We start from the raw sequence: 18288 nt of genomic DNA on the forward strand, positions 1-18288 counted from the left end.
TGGAAAAGAATAGGAGTTGCAAAGCAGCATCGATGAACTATTAATTATCATACGAATCTCATTCACGAGCGTATAATTTCAATTGTACGGCGCTTATTTTCCGAGCAGAATATATTCTGGGTTAGGTTGAAGGATCTGGAGGTCCAAACAAAGGAAATATTCGAAAACTATAATTTCCTTTTCCCTGTGATATCTTCAGAATGGTGAGAAATATTCCCATGAACGTTTCAATAAAAGATGGAAACTATTATCGAGAAATCCCTACTTTTCAACATTTAGGATTTTTGTATTTTTTAAACGTTTGCAAAGATATTCTTTCTTTGTTCAACTGCAAGAGTTGGTTTTGGAGTATATTGACAATTGCTTCTACTCTCATTGCTCTTAAAAAATTAGTATTACACACTCTGTCATGTACATAAATTTGGATAGAATATAGCTTAAATATAGTCAAACTGTATCACTTGTGCAGTACCCATTCGCGAATATATACCAGCTTTTAAGTCAAAAGTTCGTGAAGTTCTATCATACTCTGTACTGGCATTAACATTTTTTTTCTATTATTGGATCTATTGTCCAACGCGTTCAGTTCATCATAAATGCAGATTGAGCGTTCCAACGAGCAACAGCTGTAACGCATAATGACGTGTGACGCAACGCCTTTTGAAACTTCAGTTATGTAGATTATCGGGAACCAGCAACCGACGATATAAATAACTTTGAAGAACGTTAACAAAGATCGTGACAAGTGTCGTTTACAGTTTCCGAATAGTCTGTCTGGTTTGTGTTACGAAAGATCGTGTCTATTCTCATCCGCCATGACACCACCAATTTTCATTCCTAAATTTATGTGAATCATGTGACAGTGTCTAGGAGAAAGTTGTTGCATCCTAAGAAGCAAAAAAAAATAAATTCATTTGAATTTACGCTGTTTAGATGTTTGTTAAAACGAGGGACTTTCATTGGAGTCGATTCCTTGCGTAAAAAGGAATCGAAAAGTCCTTTACCATTTTTCAATCTCAAGCTTCGTTACCGAGATATTAACAGTTAAAGATTACCGACGTGATATTCCCAGTCAGCTGACCGCGTGACCGCGCATGCGCAGTTGAATTCGAAAACCGTTCTCGCGCGCAAAAAGTTTAACTGCCTGTATCTTGATAACGAAGCCTCGGATCGTAAAGTGGAAAAGGAGTTTTCGATTTGTATTTGCACAAGGATTTCGCATCTAATCCACACGCTGCAAGAGAATTTTCGGATGATAAAACGACGAGTGCTCGATTCCATATACAAGGTGATTCCGTTATTCGTGGTACAACCTGGCATAGGGTGATTCCTCGTGAACAAAAGACAAGTGAAATTTGTTCTTTTCAAGGGGGTCGCCTTCTACAAATTTTGGGAACTATTAGCTATTATTAAAATGTCATCGTTTTCGTACACGAAAGTGGTGGTCGAGACACTATTTCTCGACCACCACGCGAATTGTGAAATCGATGCTTAGTAGAACGCAATAGAAAATAAAAAATTGTCTTGTTTACGGTGCACGATTCGTCGTGGAGATTCGACGTTGGGAATAGGGAAACACATCGACGCGCGACGAATTTGAATCGTAAAGGTTAACGCCAGGAATAAACAAGCCATAAATTAGCAATCATAAGCGCGCAAATTTTGATTAAGTCGCAGAATTGAAACAAAGGGGGGATAAAATGGGTAAAAAATTGTAAACAACGAGTTTATGACGACGTTACTCCGGCGATCGTATAAAACAGAATACACCGGAGGAAAATAAACTCAGTTATCTATAGTGCTTCAAACGAGAACGTTCGCTGAGCCCCGACACAAGAGATTTTTCTTTATTCCGAGGATGATTTATCTATAGTATAAGTAGGAGGGAGCAAACCACGTTTTTCCTTATATCGTCGCGAACAACGGTAGAAAATTGATCGATCGTGACAGTGGCGAACTTGCAACTCTCTTGTTTCGCAATTCTCCAAATCGTTGAGAACGTTTATTCAAAATTTGTTAACGTGAGTATTTGGGAAAATTACTGAAAATTCAGAAGTCTGATTCATAAGTCTCTAGATATTTGTTTGTAATTATTTTTTAGCCGTCAGAGTGTTAATTGTGGTTGTTGATACCAGATTAAGTATCCAAACTATTTAAAAATATCGACCAGAGATTTGTATTCCTATTTATATTTCTGTGATTAGATATGATGCTATAGAGATGTAAACACGCCTGAAGCCACGTGTTATTTACTAACAGTACGTTATTAACACCGATTGGCATCCACGACCGTTAATAAAAATATTCAAAACTTGAAATACTTGAGGCTATTTCAAATTTTCGTCGCGTCTTCGAAGCTAATTTAAAAGTTTACGTAATTTAAATATCAATGAATAGCACTTGGTTTTCTTTTGCTTTAAAATGGCTGAATTTTCGGTTGGACGTAACGAAACAAATGCTGTGCTTCGTTCGTTATCAGAAACGATTCAGCTAGCAAATCCAGGCCACGGAGTCGATTGCGACACCCGGCTTTTTGTGATAAAAACGACACGAAAATTCAGCCTCGGATCGATTCTGCAAACATGTGCGTGGCGCGTTGATACGCACGCGTTGAATCATTCGTTAGGAAACTTTAATGAGGAGTAAAACGCGAATGAATCGTTTCGTTCTGTTGCAGCAGGTAGCCTAATGGCGGGTTCCGTGGTGACTTTGGCGGTCCTATGGGTCTCCCTGCAGACCATGGGATTCCTTGGCAATTCGCACTCTATCGGTGCTTACAAGTTGCCGGTGTCCTTGCAGAACTACCTCGTTAGTTACGCAGGTAAGTGGGTCATTGCTTTCCTGCCTTTTTTATCGAAGGAAAACTTGATCGTAAGTTCACTCTCGATGATAAGTTCGACTCTCAGGGATGGGGCAAGTCTATTCAAGCAATAGACCAAAAAAAAAGTATCGTAGTATTATTTGACCAAACGATAGCTAAAATAATTTTTGTTCCGAAAAATTTGACCTTTACATACTGGCAAACTGGCCTGATTTGGCTATTTTAAAAATTTTTCAATTTACATTTATTTCTTGCACAAATTGCAGCCTGTTAAATTTTTTTTTAGGTTCTTTACTTTGTAAGTACTTTGGAAATGATATATTTGAAAAAAATACCTTACTTTAATTAAAATAAAAAATAATAGAAATAAGTAAAAAATCGAACAGCTAAATTTAGTTTCGTTTACGAGTAATTACAAATATATTTGATACTTCTATTTTGGAGACTCGTCGCAAATTATACAGCACCAGCTTCCACCTAAAATAGAGAAAATGAAATAATATTAATTCGAACCTTTATTTTTTTAATATTTAAATAGAGATTAAACGGATCAGATTTTTATTCGCTGTTTGATTGGATCACTGACAATAAATTTTAATATTATTATTTCTCGATCAACATTGAAGAAAAGACTAGGTGTGCTAGATAGTTGATATATACAGATTTCATGGAACTAAAATTTATCACACTCTTCCTCTAATATACAACGAATTCGCCTGATTATTAGATTACATTGGAAAAAAGTAATGTCGAAGAGCTAAAAAATCGTCGATTATTAGCTCAAGAATTACGAGAACGAGTAAACGAGATAATAAAAGTACGTAATTAAAAAAAATTAACACAATTGGATTTTAGATATCTCGCTGGAATTCCTTAATAACGTTTAATAATCTGTTAGCATAGCTATAAAGATAAAGAGTACCACTATAGAGTGCCTAACGAAGAGGATTCAAAATATTAAGTTATCGTACATATTTCACTTCACATTGCTTTAAAAACAATGGACGCCATCAGGCAACTTGCGTTGCACGTGCTCCGTTAACAACGTTTAATTCGAGAACGAACGGTCATTGGTGCTCGTAAAAATTTGCACCAGTGCTCGGTGTATACACGAATACGTGGTGAAAATTTGAAACGGACAGGATCAATAGTTTTTTTTTCTTAAATAATCCTTGGTCCTCTTCCCCCTTTAAATACGCGAACCCATCCGAGCGACCGAATCCTTTTTACTGACGTTTTCAAGGGATCCTTTCAGGTTTGCCGCTGTCAAACTACCCTTACGAAGTCGTCGTAGACACGGGTCGTTTCCAAAATCGGCGTTTACCTCACATTGACGAGGCAGTCTTGAACAACTCGATCACATTCGCGCAAAGCTTGGTCAATCGTATGAGCACCCTCGAAAGGAATATCGTGAACGCTGGCGTCGAAGTGAAGGCTCACACGCCGGTTGGAAAGCAATTCCTTGATTCTTATCCTTCCGAGGATGCTTTTAAGAGAGGCCTCGACGCCATTGTAGCGACGAAAGCTTCGTCCTATCTCCTTCACCAGAGCTGCCGCAGGTAATATACCTCTTAGGTCCGAAGACACAAGTCGGTTCTAGTTGACCACTTTTATTTAATTAAATTGTACAATGTTCGCGTAATCGGTCGTAGCTGTTTCACGAATCGATCAAACGTTTAGAAACGGTGGAAAAGGTTCATGCAAACAGACGGTCAGCCATTTTTGAAGCTCACGTCGAAGCAGGAGTTTGAACAGTACAGATGGGTGGAAAGTGAGATAAGTTTGCAAACATTCGATGGGCAACATGTTTGATTGAACGTTTTTTATTGTATTTAAATGTTGGATATTTTTCTGATATCAGCTGCATCGTAATGGGAACATGTACCTTACATTTACAATGATCTCATGGTTTCTGGGAAGAGAAGGGTAATTGTGCAAAAGGAAGATTGTACGGAAATATTAATCAACACTGTTTGTTTGGCATTTAAAGTAGAATATTTAAGGAAAATACTTTACAGAGATTATTTTTGCTGAACTTTCTATACTGGTTCATTATTTACAACATTTCGTATCTGAAATTTTATTAAATTTTAACTCGAGATGAACGAAGTTAATCTCCAGAAGGCAATTTTTATAAATCGAATTTGCTTTTTTTATCGAGGAATCCAAGATTTACACCATATCTCTATAATTTAATCTTGATTTAGAATAGAATTGAAAGATTCCCAATAGAAATATCTTTTTGCACAATAGAGAATTCCTTGAAGATACTTTGTGTTATTGGAACACAACAGAAACGGCGCTTATGAAGAAGAGACACTTTGTCGTGTTTAATGGTAATCGATAAAATTATGCCAGTAACGTGTCTGTCTGATGCTATGCGAATACAGTAATTTTTTCTTTCAAATAAAATAATAAAAATCGCGTTCGTTTCAAAAGCAAAGTAGATATTTTTATTTTTAACCACGAAACATCGAATCACCGATGTGAAACAAGTATTTTTTTATTTTTTTTTACGATAGTATTAGCAATGGATTAACGAGGTTTCAGACTATGTTTAGTTACACATTGTTTGTATTGCTTCCAACTACGAGTAATTAAAAATAGTCTTGAAACGAGGTCGTGTTTGAACACACAACCATCAGAACTTCGTCGATCCATGGGTAACCTTCATAAAAATATAAAAAAGTTTCCCCCAAAGGATCGAAAACGAATGACCTGCTCAAAGATTTTTGCTCGAACGAGAAATTACATATATCAATACAGCAATTGAAATAAAAAATTATTTGAACACACTTTATTCGAACTAAAGACAAAACAAAGTTAAAAATTGTTTCAGTATTTGTTTTTAAAACCTTGTTAAAATTCAGAAATCCTATTTAAATTTATTTCTCCAAACGTCTCAGCTTGAAAATTAATTTTTCTAATTCCACAGTATAATATTCTTCAAAATTTTAATCTTGGACTATTGTAAACTACATAACCTAGAATTTGTTTTACTTATTTTTGTAACTCGACTCGAGAATTAGTTTTTCTGATTCCACAGTGACATAATATTCTGCTAAATTTTAATTCTAAACTATAGTAAGCTACCATAACCTAGAAATTTGTTTTACTTATTTTTGTAACCTTGCCGCAATTCACAAGTTCCATTCAAATTCGTTTCTCTCAACTCGAGAATGAATTTTTCGTGACGATCAAAGCGTTAAGGCGGAGCCCGATACATCTCGAGGACGAGTGGTACCGAGAACACCCGAAGTGACCCGAATCGTTCCGAGTTGTCTCGGGCTCCGTCGAACCCCGAATTTCGCGCAACGAGCGCGCGAGTTTTCGAAAAAGCGAAGCAACGTTTATTGTCTTTTGCAGATTCGGGCTGGACAAGGACGATTGCGTGCGTTTCATATCGACGCTGCCGCTCCATGGCACACTCTTGAGCTCTGCCTGTTCGACGTCGCCAGTCACTGACTGTAAAACCAACGCCAAATATCGAACCATCGACGGCAGTTGCAATAACGTCGAAAATCCAAGTTGGGGTAGTGCGATGACCGCGTACACCAGAATTCTCTTCCCCCAATATTTCGACGGTAAGGATCCCCTCCCTACCGTGTGACGTTAAAGATAGGACATTTTCATTTAGTATCCCCGTTCACGCGAGCCCCCGCGATCCGGTATCATCGGTCTCGTTGATCGTTAGCGGCACGACTCGCGATCGGTTTGTCCAGCGTCTATCGTTTCCGTCCCCTCGGGTCCACCATTTTCTAATACGGGCTTACGATTAGGACGGGAGTAACGAAGATTCGAGATGCACCAAACGTTTACCGCGTTACCGTTATTTGTGTGGAATAATAATCGTACAATTATTTGCAGCCTCTGAACGCTTGGCGCTTCCTTCTCCTCATCTCTCATCTGTCCTGATCCCTCCGCGATATCTGGTTTTCTCAGCTCTTTATCTCTCGTTTCTCACGGTTCTGTTACACTTTCCTCGAGACATCAACTTTCCGGGACAATGGCCGACGATCCAGGATATTTAACACTAAACCTACCGACACTTCGTGTATATTCCTCCCATGACCGGTCAAATGACCTTTCGTTTTCATTTTTAGCAAGGCAAGCTACTGACCGGTCGTGGTAGGTTTAGTGTTAAATCACTGCAGTTGCGTTTTCTTATCGCAGTTTTTCGTTTAAATGAGTGACTCTTCAAGAGTGCAACTATGTACGCAAAGTATCCCAAAAGCGTATTGCTCCAGTCATTGTGTCGTTCTGCAGTTTCGAAGGTTAAAATTTTTAGCTAGAATTGGTTTGGAAACTGTGTACATTGATTAGATTTGCGCCTCCTGTTTATTAGGATGTATCATAGTTTTTAAAGAAATGATGCAAAGCAACACACGCTTAGAATATCGAAATTCCGTTCAAATGTAGTTCTAGGACATCTTGCACGTTTTAACTTTTTAACATAATTTTCACCATGTTCGAGATAAAAGATTACTTTCGATCGATCACGGTGTGACTAACTTCTTCTCTCGAGGTGTGAATGGGTTCTCTTTTAACGACAGGTTACAATTATCATGATATCATTTGGTTCTTCGTCAGGCTTTATTTGTCGGCCATTTTTTCGAGATCTCTAAAGGTTCAGCCTAGCAATACAACAAATTGCTGTTCTCTATACACGAATATCGTGTACACTCGAGTCGCCAACCTCGACCTACTAACCCACCCAATCCGCTCACATCGACACCTTGCAACGATCGCATATACTCACACACACATACACAGACGAGAATCAGACAGATACACATTACACACGAAACATCCAAAGCAAAGCAAAAAAGATTTTAACGAATACACTCTGATCCTTGGGCGCTAATGGATGATAAGAAAAAAAAAAGAAAAAAGAAAAACGTTCGTCGATTGGCTTAACAAATTATATTCTGTGATTTGCATTACAGTTGTTGTGCGATAAGGCACATAGAGCATAAAATGCCTGAGTGTAGCAGTGAATAATACTGTCTACAATAGGGTGCCCCGGTCGGGAGATTCTATCCAGCAGTAGAATGTGTATGTAAACTAATTCGGATATACCTAATAATGTATCATATTTATTTTTGTAACACTAGTTCAAATATTTTCTGTTGTTCGCGGTATACGGGTCTCGTTAAAGGTGTCCGAGCCAGAGAAGCGGAAATTGGGAGACGTTCGCGGTATCTCCTGTTCCTTTCGATATTCAAAGAAATTTACGACGCACAGGATCCGACAGATCGCTGAGATATTCGTCTCTCAGTTTGATTCTCTCGCTTGGGCACCTTCATCAGCCACCTAGATAAGTCACTTGATTCCTTCTGCGAGCGTTCTCGACGCGATCGTTCGGGCAATTGAACAAATTTTTGCCCACGCATGAACATTCCGTCGTTCTCAATTAGACAAGGTCTGAACGCGTCCCGTCGACAACGCAATCAGAACGTCATGTCGAAGTAGAAGCAAGTATCTCATACTTGTGCTCTGCAGCGCGAGAGCCGCTGTTTGCCAGTCGAGGCAGGGGATCTATCGAGGTCGACAATCGATCGTCGACGCGGGGTCGCGGATCGAGGCAGGTTTAGGCGCGCGCGGCTAGGCGCGAGATTCGAACAGGGCTACCTCGATTCTGTCATTAACGATCAGAGACGCGCAAATCGTGGCTCGCTCTCGCGCTGCACCGGACATGTTTATTACGCACGCGCGACAGATCTCGTGGAAATCGGAGTAATCGTTAAATGTGGACAAAATTCAAACCGTCATCGTTTCACCGATGATGCTCGAATTGGAGCGAGGAAACGTTGCAAAGTGAAAGATCACGTTCGATGTATGGACATTTGTTGAGACGTAGTGCAGATTTACTCCGATTCGACGACGTGAAATCACAGTGGGATTTCGAGTGTCTAATGCTTTGTTTGGCGACCAGGGATTCAAGAACCGAGGCACATGGGGCACGCCAGAAAGCCGCTGCCCGGTGCAAGGAGCATAAGCGTGGCTCTCTTGACTTCCAACGATCTGTCGGATGTCAGTAGAACGTTGGCGGTTATGCAATGGGGACAGTTCATTGCAAACGACCTTTCTTACACGCCGGTGCGCAAGATGGGTAAGGCTCGTTTACGATGAAAACTGCTATTTCGAATAGTTCTCGTATAACAGTTATTGTTACACTTTTAACTATTCTGTTAAAATTTAAAATTTAACTGATCATACAATTAATTGTAATTGTTGTTTTCAGTGTCATCAGGAAAGCCAATTTCGTGCTGTCGATCGGACGGAAGTACCTTGTCTCCGCGACACATTCATCCCGATTGTTCAGCGATTACGGTGTCTGAAAGGGATCCCGTTTATGGCGAGCATTATGTTCGATGCATGAATTATGTACGATCGATGCCTGCTCTTAGACCCGAGTGCACTTTTGGACCCGTGGAACAGGTTAATATATTTTGTTTCTATTATTTTTTTATAGAATTTCTTGACAGTATTTATAATTGGAACAAGATTAATTTTGGTAAATTTTATTATTCTCTTTCTCAATTTTTCTTGCATATATTCATCACCTTGAACCCATAAATAAATTTCATTGATATGCTACCCCAAGTGGAGGGTTATTATTTCAAATTGTAATCTCAATTTATAAACTTGTATTTATAACACAATTTATTCTATTTTTTTATATTACGTTTGCAACAAATATATATTTTTGATTTATAAATATATTTTACTGGCTTGATAATAAACCACAATTTTCGATCGATAGATGAATCAGGCGAGCCACTTCCTGGATGGTTCGATGATTTATGGTTCTACCGTAACAAAATCTCGAGAACTCCGTACGTTCCAAACAGGACGACTACGGGTTCGCAAAGAAAACAATCACGATTTCTTGCCTGCCGGAAGTTTGGAAACATTGTTCGAGTGTGACGAAGACTGTTACAATACTGGTAACTATTATTTTTGAGTAATTCGTTATTACGATTCGACTACATTAATTGTCTCATTTATCTTCGATTTCAAACATAAAATGAAATTTCTTTCCACTTAAAAATTCCTCTGGAAATAAATAGACGTGGTAGGTACATCAGGAATGCAATAATTGCAACAGTATAAATCTGTGACTTTTTCCCTGAGGTGGCAGAACATCTTGTATATATTTGCTAATTGTAAAATCCTCTTTCTCGTTCTACTCGGTGAATCGAACATTCTTCGTTCGAAATTAATCGTTCCTTTGAAATATTCACCACCAGGCGATCATCGTGTGAACACACACCCCCAATTGGCCGTGTTGCACACTGTCTGGCTTCGCGAGCATAACAGAATCGCCGAGAAGCTCGCCGAGATGAACCAGTATTGGTCGGAGGAGAAAGTCTATCAGGAAGCTAGGCGAATAGTTATTGCTGAAATTCAGCATATCACTTACAAGGAATGGTTGCCTATACTGCTTGGCAAGAGGCACACTCAAGCTGTTGGGCTCGGCGTTGGAAGTAGTTACAGTCATAACTATAATTCCGCGGACGACCCAGCAGTCAGTAACGAGGTTGCAACGGCGGCTCTGCGTTTTCTGACTTCCTTGATGCAAGGACAGTTACGGTAAGTTACAAGATTTAATTTAATATTGCTTCGAGCGACTAGAAGATCGTTTCTATGAAAGATCCTTTCACGTTAAATTAATTGCATGCTTAAAGGAAACGTCAAAATGTTTACTTATCGATTCACCAGTTGCTGTTTCAACGTATTTATCGAATACAATTACCATAATTGCGATAGTATGTTCTATGTTTACTTTTCTAGCTTGACGGACGACACGCGCCAGGTGAACACGACGCTCTCGCTAACGGAATCGTTCTCCAACCCTAGCGTGATCGAGTCAGACGAAGTGTTCGACGGGCTGCTTCGTGGTATGGCTACCCAGACCTCCCAGAAAATGGACATCAACATAATTTCAGACGTGAGTATAAATTACTACCATGAAGTAGAGAGTAGTTAGATGGTAAGATGGTGGATCAAGGAAGAGCTTTTTCTCCTCACTAATTGTTACAATGCAAAGATGGACATATATGTGTCTGGGTTAGGTTAAAAGTTTTATAAATCACGACGAGTTAAGTAGAGTTAATCAAAAGCTCTGGTTCCTTTGGAAAAATTGTTTGTCTGAGGAATAATTATTTGCGGTTTGCAGGTGACGAGCAAATTGTTCGCTAGTAGAGGCAATCATCTTGGTTTGGACGCCATCAGTTTGGACATTCAACGTGGTCGCGATCACGGTTTACCGGGTTACAATCACTATCGTAAATACTGCGGACTTCCGGCCGCGAAGAACTTCGAGGACTTCCTGGATCACATTCCACTGGAGGTGAATATCTAAAAAAAAAAAAATAGAAACTTGGTACTACCATACGATTCCATCGAGAGGATTGGAAAGAGTTCCAAACGAAAACAAGCATCGTGGAATTGTTGCAACGATTATTAAAAATTACTGTTCTTCGTTGTTGATAGATGGTGAAGAAATTACGGACAACGTACGCTCATCCTAACGACGTCGATCTTATTGTTGGCGGAATGGCTGAGAGGCCAATAGACGATGGGTTGTTGGGACCCACTTTCCGCTGTTTGATCTTTGAACAATTTTCGAGAACTCGTCGCACAGACAGATACTTCTACGATTCCATTTATCAGCCATATCCTTTCACACCAGGTAAGAGATAATCGAATCTTAGACATATGATAGACATTACAAAAATTTAATTTAATACTGAGCAACTGTACGCTAAAATTGACATGACAGAATTAAACACTGTTTTTTCATCTCCTTTTTCAGTTTGAATTATGGTCGTCTTAGTGGTGCCGTTTTTTGAATATTTATTCATTTCTGTTATAGAACAACTGGCAGAGATTCGCAACGTAACATTGGCAAGAGTATTCTGCGATAATGGCAACAACATTACACACATGCAGCTTAATGTTTTCCTTAAGCCACAAATAGGGTAAGTCATTATGTTTAGAATATGTATACATATATCCAGGGTGTTGGCTAACCCCAGGAAAAATTGTAATGGGAGATTCTAGAGACCAAAATGGGACGAAAATCAAGAATACCAATTTGTTGATAGAGGCTTCGTTAAAAAGTTATGATCGTTTAAAGTTCCGGCTGTAGAACGGCAATTTGTCCACTTACTCGAATTTTTTTCTCGAAAGTGTGTAGAATTTCGAGGGTATGTGTATTCACCAAAAATTATTGTAACTGATCCCCGTAACCGAAAATAATTTTTCCCGAACGATTTGGAATTTTTTTTTCGCCGACAAATTTAGGCATACCCCTGTCGATTTTTCTTAAAAATTAGTTTTTCATTTTTAATAAATTTGGTTGGCACTGTACAGAAAAGTTGTCCAATACTTTTTTGTAGGTATCCATGAACTCTACTTTCTCCTAAAATTTCAATCAGATACCTTCACTATTGTAGGAGTTATGGTCGTTTGAAAATTGGACCATTTTTAGGGGGTTTTTCTCATTTTCCAGGGTCAAGATACAACTTTTCGAATGTTCTTAAAATATCTACATATTCTTCACTAAAATACGCGTTGTTTGCATTTTTGAACATTAAAATCGTCCAATCCGTCCAGGAGTTATGATGTTTCAAAGATTCACATGATATTTCAGTGAAACATATCAACGGTATGGTCAGACATGAAATTTTCGGTAATGAATTTTTTTCTCGAAAGTGCGTAGGATTTCGGGGGTATATGTATTCACCAAAATTGATTGTAATTGACCCCTTCAACCAAAAATAATTTTTTTAGAACAATCTGACATTTTTTAATTTTGTCGATAAATTGCACACGTACCCGAATTTTTTTCTCGAAAATGGGTAGGATTTCGGGGGTATGTCTATTGACCAAAAATAATTGGAATTGACCCGCACAACTAAAAATAATTTTTCCAGAAGGATTTGAAATTTTTTAATTTAATTTTTTTAAAACTTTTTAATGAAATTTCAATTAAGAAATTGATATTCTTGATTTTCGTTTTATTTTGGGCTCTAGAATCGTTCATTAATATTTTCCCAGGGGTGGGCGAACATCCTGTATATTAATCTCCTTGTTTATGTGAATATCCTTGACATTTTACAGTAGTATTTCAAATATGGTAACTACATTCTTTATAGTATAGTTAGAGTACTTCGAGTCGAATTTATCGTACAATTTTTATTTCATTAACCTCTACAAATTGATTACCGTTTGGTCTGTTAGAAGTTATATTTGATTTACAAGAAAGAATTTACGTTCCAGAGTGCTACCATATCTGTTACGATTAGACTGTGAATGTTTATGCATTTGTGGGAAATTTTAATTCTAAAAAACCTACAAAATGCACTTAATATGCAAAAGTATAAGGAACACTTAAAAATACGAATTATTATATTTAGGGGTTGAGGCAACAAAGCTCCCATTTCATTAATTTCAACGTCTCAAATCTAGAAAGGGTACATCAAATCCCACAAGAAAAGAGACTACGTCACTTAGGATCAGAAGCTAATTTTCATCAGAGTTGGCTGTGAATCGCTTATAAACGGAAGAATTTTTGTTTTCCAGTAAAAACGAGCTGAGATTGTGCTCGGACCTAACAGCGATCCCCAGCGTGGACTTGTTTGCCTGGGCGGAAAAGGCAAAGGCGTACCGTTGAAATCTCCCCTTAATTGGCTGGTCACATAGCCGCGTCCGATTCGCCCGAGTCGCAGGATGGGCGTGATAGAGGCCACAAGTGTGATGATAAAAGCCCACAATCGGAGGACACTGGCGATATTTACTCGAATTGAGTCGGGTTACAGGGTCGCTATGTGATTGGGGAAAGGAACGAAGTTCAACGCTTGATGCCGGGCCCTGCTAGCGCGATGGACGACGAACGGGCACGTTGAAAGGGGGGCAGGGGGGGTTAATGGGATTAAAAGTAAAATAATTATGCACTAGACGCAGAATAAGAACGATAAAAGGTGCACCTGCAAACGTGACTAGTCGATTAAACGAGCACGCGATGGGGCTACGCGTGAGCAACGCAAATACGTCGATCCGTGAGAAAAGACGACCGCGAACGTAGATGTTTAAAGGGCTACAGAGAGACTCTTGTATGCGGAGGGACGTTGTTTAAAAGTAGTATAGGAACACTGCGGAGAACACTCGTTTATCTTCGCGGTAGACGCGAGAAAAGCTGAAATTTGTAGTATTCGAACCTGATCAAACTTAATCGTACCGTTACTATGCGTTTCAAATGAGTGTTTGTTTCGTCTTCGCCCAGAAAGCGGGGACATTTTGTTTCTTTTCTTTACTTTTGGCATCCTTTCTTCGTTTCGTTGTCGCGAGGAGCGTCAGCAAGTTTGTTCTCGTAGACCATAGTTGTACGATATTTAGAATGACCCGTAGAGTGTATAGTACGTAAGCGAGAGTCTTCGTGTTTTCGAATGTTTTACGGTCGTGTGTGTATCTTTTTTGTGTGAATCCGGATTACAAAAGAATCGTTCACCGACAGGGGGTTTTAGTATGTTCGTGACGACCGAGTAACTCCAGTTCCCAGAATTTAGTTTGCTAAAACGAACTCGAAACGACAACTAGCCCTGTACAGCTAGAAAGTGCGTCGTCGTTTGTTCAAGTTTCATCATCTTTTTTTTCCCACAGAAGTAGTCCCTAGGAGGTCTTACGTAGAAACGTAATAATCGAACGGAATAAGTTTATAAATGAAATTTATCACAAAGCGTGTTTAAATTAAGCGAAACGAGCTATTGTTTTCTGAGCGGTTTGAGAGCAATGCACGAAAATGCGAAAGGAACGATAAACGAGACTGCATGAGTGAGTTCGATGGATTATGTCGAAATAGGAGAATCCTAATGAGCAATAACTTTTGGAAAAATAATCGATATTGTAACATTTCGGAATGAATGAATTGCATTATAACTATGGAAATCATAAAGTGTGTGATCGTTTGTACGAGTTTCAGAGAGAGTAAAAGGAAATAGTTAAAAAATGTTCAGATTAATTGGTTTCCAATAATTATAAATCTTACGAAGATTTGTACTGTGGTATATAGTATTTTGTTTAAGAAAGTCTACCGAATTTGTCGAATATCGATTGCTATAAGAGATTATAATACATAGATCTTAAATCTGTTATTTAGAAGCAGATATTGAACCCGCCTGAAAGAAATTTTTTTTTTCATTTGTCCAGTCTTGAGGAGTAATTTCAACAAAATTCTATTCAATGTTCAAGTTTTGCACGGTTACAAGCGATTTACTGTTCAAATATGGAGTATGACTGACTAGTTTTTAAGAAGAGAGCAACATTGTTGAATGTTTTGTACACGATTAGGATTAATTGTACTTACCGCGTCCAATACGATCCATATTTTTATCGAATTCGATTAAAAATGGGGCTTAACCGTATTGCGCGTTTAAAAAATAAAATAAAATCAACGAATTTGTATGCTTCAATATTCTATAGATACACCTTGGGTAATAGCAAGTTCCAGAACTATGTGTCAGAGATCTATTGGAAAGTAAGTATATTCTTTCTTTATCAACTTAAAAAGTTTATTGAAAAGTTCCACGAGACCATACTTTTATTGCTTTATATATTTTACGATTAATCAAGAAAAATTGGTGAAATATAACTTAGTAAATTATTCGATAATTATTCATTAAAAAACGTGATAAATGATCGTAATTGATCTTTCCAACCAAAAATAATTTGAAAATTTTTAATTTCGTCGAAAAATTCCAGCATCTACCCCCTGTCGATTTTTCTTAAAGTTTTTGATTTTTAATAAATTTCTTTGACGTTGTACGGAAATGTTATCTAATACTTTTTCATAGGTATCCATAAACTCTACTTCCTCCCAAAATTTTAATGAAATATATTCGCTATTGCACGAGTTATGGACGCTTGAAAATTGGACCATTTTTAGGGGGTTTTTCTCACTTTCCAGGGTTAAGATACAACTTTTCGAATATTCTTAAAATTTCCACATATTCTACGCTAAAATACGCGTCGTTTGTATTTTGAAACATTAAAATCGTCCAGTCCGTTTAGGAGTTATGATTTTTTAAAGACATGCATGAAATTTCGAGGAACCATTTCTGGCCAGAAATTATACTTTCGGTCACGAATTTTTTTCTCGAAAGTGCGCAGGATTTCGAGGGTATGTATATCCACCAAAAATGATTGTAATTGACCCCTTCAACCAAAAATAATTTTTTTAGAACAATTTGACATTTTTTAATTTTGTCGAAAAATTGCACACCTACTCGAATTTTTTTCTCGAAAATGGGTAGGATTTCGGGGGTATGTCTATTGACCAAAAATAATTAGAATTGACCCCTACAACTAAAAATAATTTTTTTAGAACGATCTGACATTTTTTAATTTTGTCGAAAAATTGCACACCTACTCGAATTTTTTTCTCGAAAATGGGTAGGATTTCGGGGCCATGTGTATTCACCAAAGATGATTGTAATTGGCCCCTTCAACCAAAAATAATTTTTTTAGAACGATCTGACATTTTTTAATTTTGTCGAAAAATTGCACACCTACTCGAATTTTTTTCTCGAAAATGGGTAGGATTTCGGGGCCATGTGTATTCACCAAAAATGATTGTAATTGACCCTCGCAACCAAACATAATTTTTCCAGAACGATTTGACATTTTTTTTCCCCCTGTCGATTTTTCTTAAAAATTCGTTTTTGATTTTTAATAAATTTGTAGATAATTTGTAATCAATTTTTCTAGATATCCATGAGCTCTATTTCATAGATAAATTTCAATAAAACACTCACTATTGTAGGAGGCTATTAGAGTCAACTACTTCCTCGAACCCCCGAAGCTATACGAAGCGCCAGAACTCATATAAAAGATGGCTATGCATCAGTGTGAGTAAGTGAGTAGTGTGTGAGTAGTGTGAGTAAGATTGAAAGATCAAACGCGCAGCGTGTTTTAACAAGGAAGAAATTTTCAGGTCCGCAACTGTCGAGTACTGGATATGCTATAATCAGTGTCAAGGAGATTCGACTCGATCGCAAAACAGCCATAATTGCGCGTTTGCACGAGGAGGTATTACCCGGGTTTCGATCTGAATTTTGGCAAACGTTCACTTCTACTTTCGAAAAGGACACAAAGCATTCTGGGGAACGCTGGATCTGACAGGACACGCAACTTTCTTTCGTAAACACGGGCCTTCTCTGTCGCCCTGGTTTCTCTAGGCAACAGATTCTCCTTCCTCATTGTAAATTTCATGGTAAAAGTGAAGTTCGATGCACTGGTTCGAAATATTTTGCGACTTTTCACCGTGAAAAGAATATTTCAGTAGTTGCAAGGGGTAGTTACTCGGGTGGTAAAACAGTTTCTAAACTATAACGGTCGGTAAGTCTTTCAAAAAATTCGAACTCCTTGCTTTTTTCCCCATAATTCTTTACTTCACGAATATGCTAAAAAATACTTTAAACGCGTCTTTTTATTTTTTTTGTAATTCCAAGAAATGGTGATGTTGACTCGTGGACATATAAGCATATAAATTTGTGCATTATTGTATCTCGAAAACGAAGCTTCAGATCGCAAAATGGTAAAAGATTTTTCGATTTCTTTTTGCATAAGAAATTTTAACGCTTCGTCAAAATAAATTATAATTGATTATGAATTGTTTATTGATTATGAATTTATAATATCTCATATTCTTGATGTTATATATATCAACCTTTGTTGATCGTTTCTTAACTTCTGCTCCACTCTTCGGGATCGTTGTGCAATTTATTTAGAACACGTATCTTCAAATTTTCGAAAGTACCCTTTCTCCCATAAAAAAAACCACTCGTCATGTTGTGCTCTTTGAACGGCACTCTACATTTCTCTGTTCACGTTCTTAAACTACATTTATAAACCTAATTCGGTAACATAATATCATGTATCATTTTAATGATCCGATCCTAAGACAACCTAACTTATGTTATATCTACGTTCTCACTATTAGAACCCATCTAATCGGGTCTGGCTCGGAGCAGTTCACACAATAAATTATTAAGTTTTACAATACGGAGCATCGTCGTGGAAACATACTCATTTGTTTACGTTTCTCTCTGAATGAACTCCTGAATTATACTTTGGTCGTAGATTTCGTTACTTCACAATCAGATAATTAAATTCAAGCAATTACTTTAGGATCGCGTAATATTTCCTATTGCGTGTGTTTCGAATTGTTTTGTCTTCGTCCAGGTTGTAGAAAAAATATTTAAAAAATAATAGATGATTCAATTTTTTACAAAATATCAACTTTAAACCATCGAACCAAAATAAATCTTTCGATTTCGAAGTCTTCGAACGTCTCAAAGTGCCATCTCGTCTTCAATTTTGCAGAGTCTACGAGCTTCGATGTATGTACTTTCAAAAATAGACTGTGGTTAAGAACCGTTTTAGACCACTTTCGATAATTA

At 37.7% G+C, this 18288-nt stretch overlaps 1 protein-coding gene across 7 annotated transcripts in view; it reads left to right on the forward strand.

Moving 5' to 3' along the window:
• Positions 1-14065, forward strand: part of LOC122400178 (peroxidase-like) — a 28383-nt gene extending 14318 nt beyond the window's left edge. For 3 of the 7 annotated variants that reach the window (XM_043401495.1, XM_043401494.1, XM_043401492.1), the window contains exons 2-13: positions 2678-2821; positions 4077-4380; positions 6188-6405; positions 8757-8933; positions 9066-9262; positions 9588-9771; positions 10075-10417; positions 10619-10775; positions 11004-11177; positions 11321-11519; positions 11703-11808; positions 13415-14065. In XM_043401495.1, coding sequence (XP_043257430.1) covers positions 2689-2821; positions 4077-4380; positions 6188-6405; positions 8757-8933; positions 9066-9262; positions 9588-9771; positions 10075-10417; positions 10619-10775; positions 11004-11177; positions 11321-11519; positions 11703-11808; positions 13415-13505 — 2283 coding nt within the window. In that variant the 5' untranslated portion in view covers positions 2678-2688 and the 3' untranslated portion in view covers positions 13506-14065. Of the gene's footprint in view, positions 1-553; positions 2022-2677; positions 2822-4076; positions 4381-6187; positions 6406-8756; positions 8934-9065; positions 9263-9587; positions 9772-10074; positions 10418-10618; positions 10776-11003; positions 11178-11320; positions 11520-11702; positions 11809-13414 lie in introns of those variants that run through there. The other 4 variants (XM_043401497.1, XM_043401493.1, XM_043401498.1 and 1 more) reach the window with 3 other exon arrangements.
• The last annotated feature ends 4223 nt before the right edge of the window (positions 14066-18288 follow it).

This window comes from Colletes gigas, unplaced genomic scaffold (assembly GCF_013123115.1).
Source record: "Colletes gigas isolate AHSC1104 unplaced genomic scaffold, ASM1312311v1 Colletes_gigas_Sc00016, whole genome shotgun sequence".
Classification (NCBI taxonomy): Eukaryota; Metazoa; Arthropoda; class Insecta; order Hymenoptera; family Colletidae; genus Colletes; species Colletes gigas.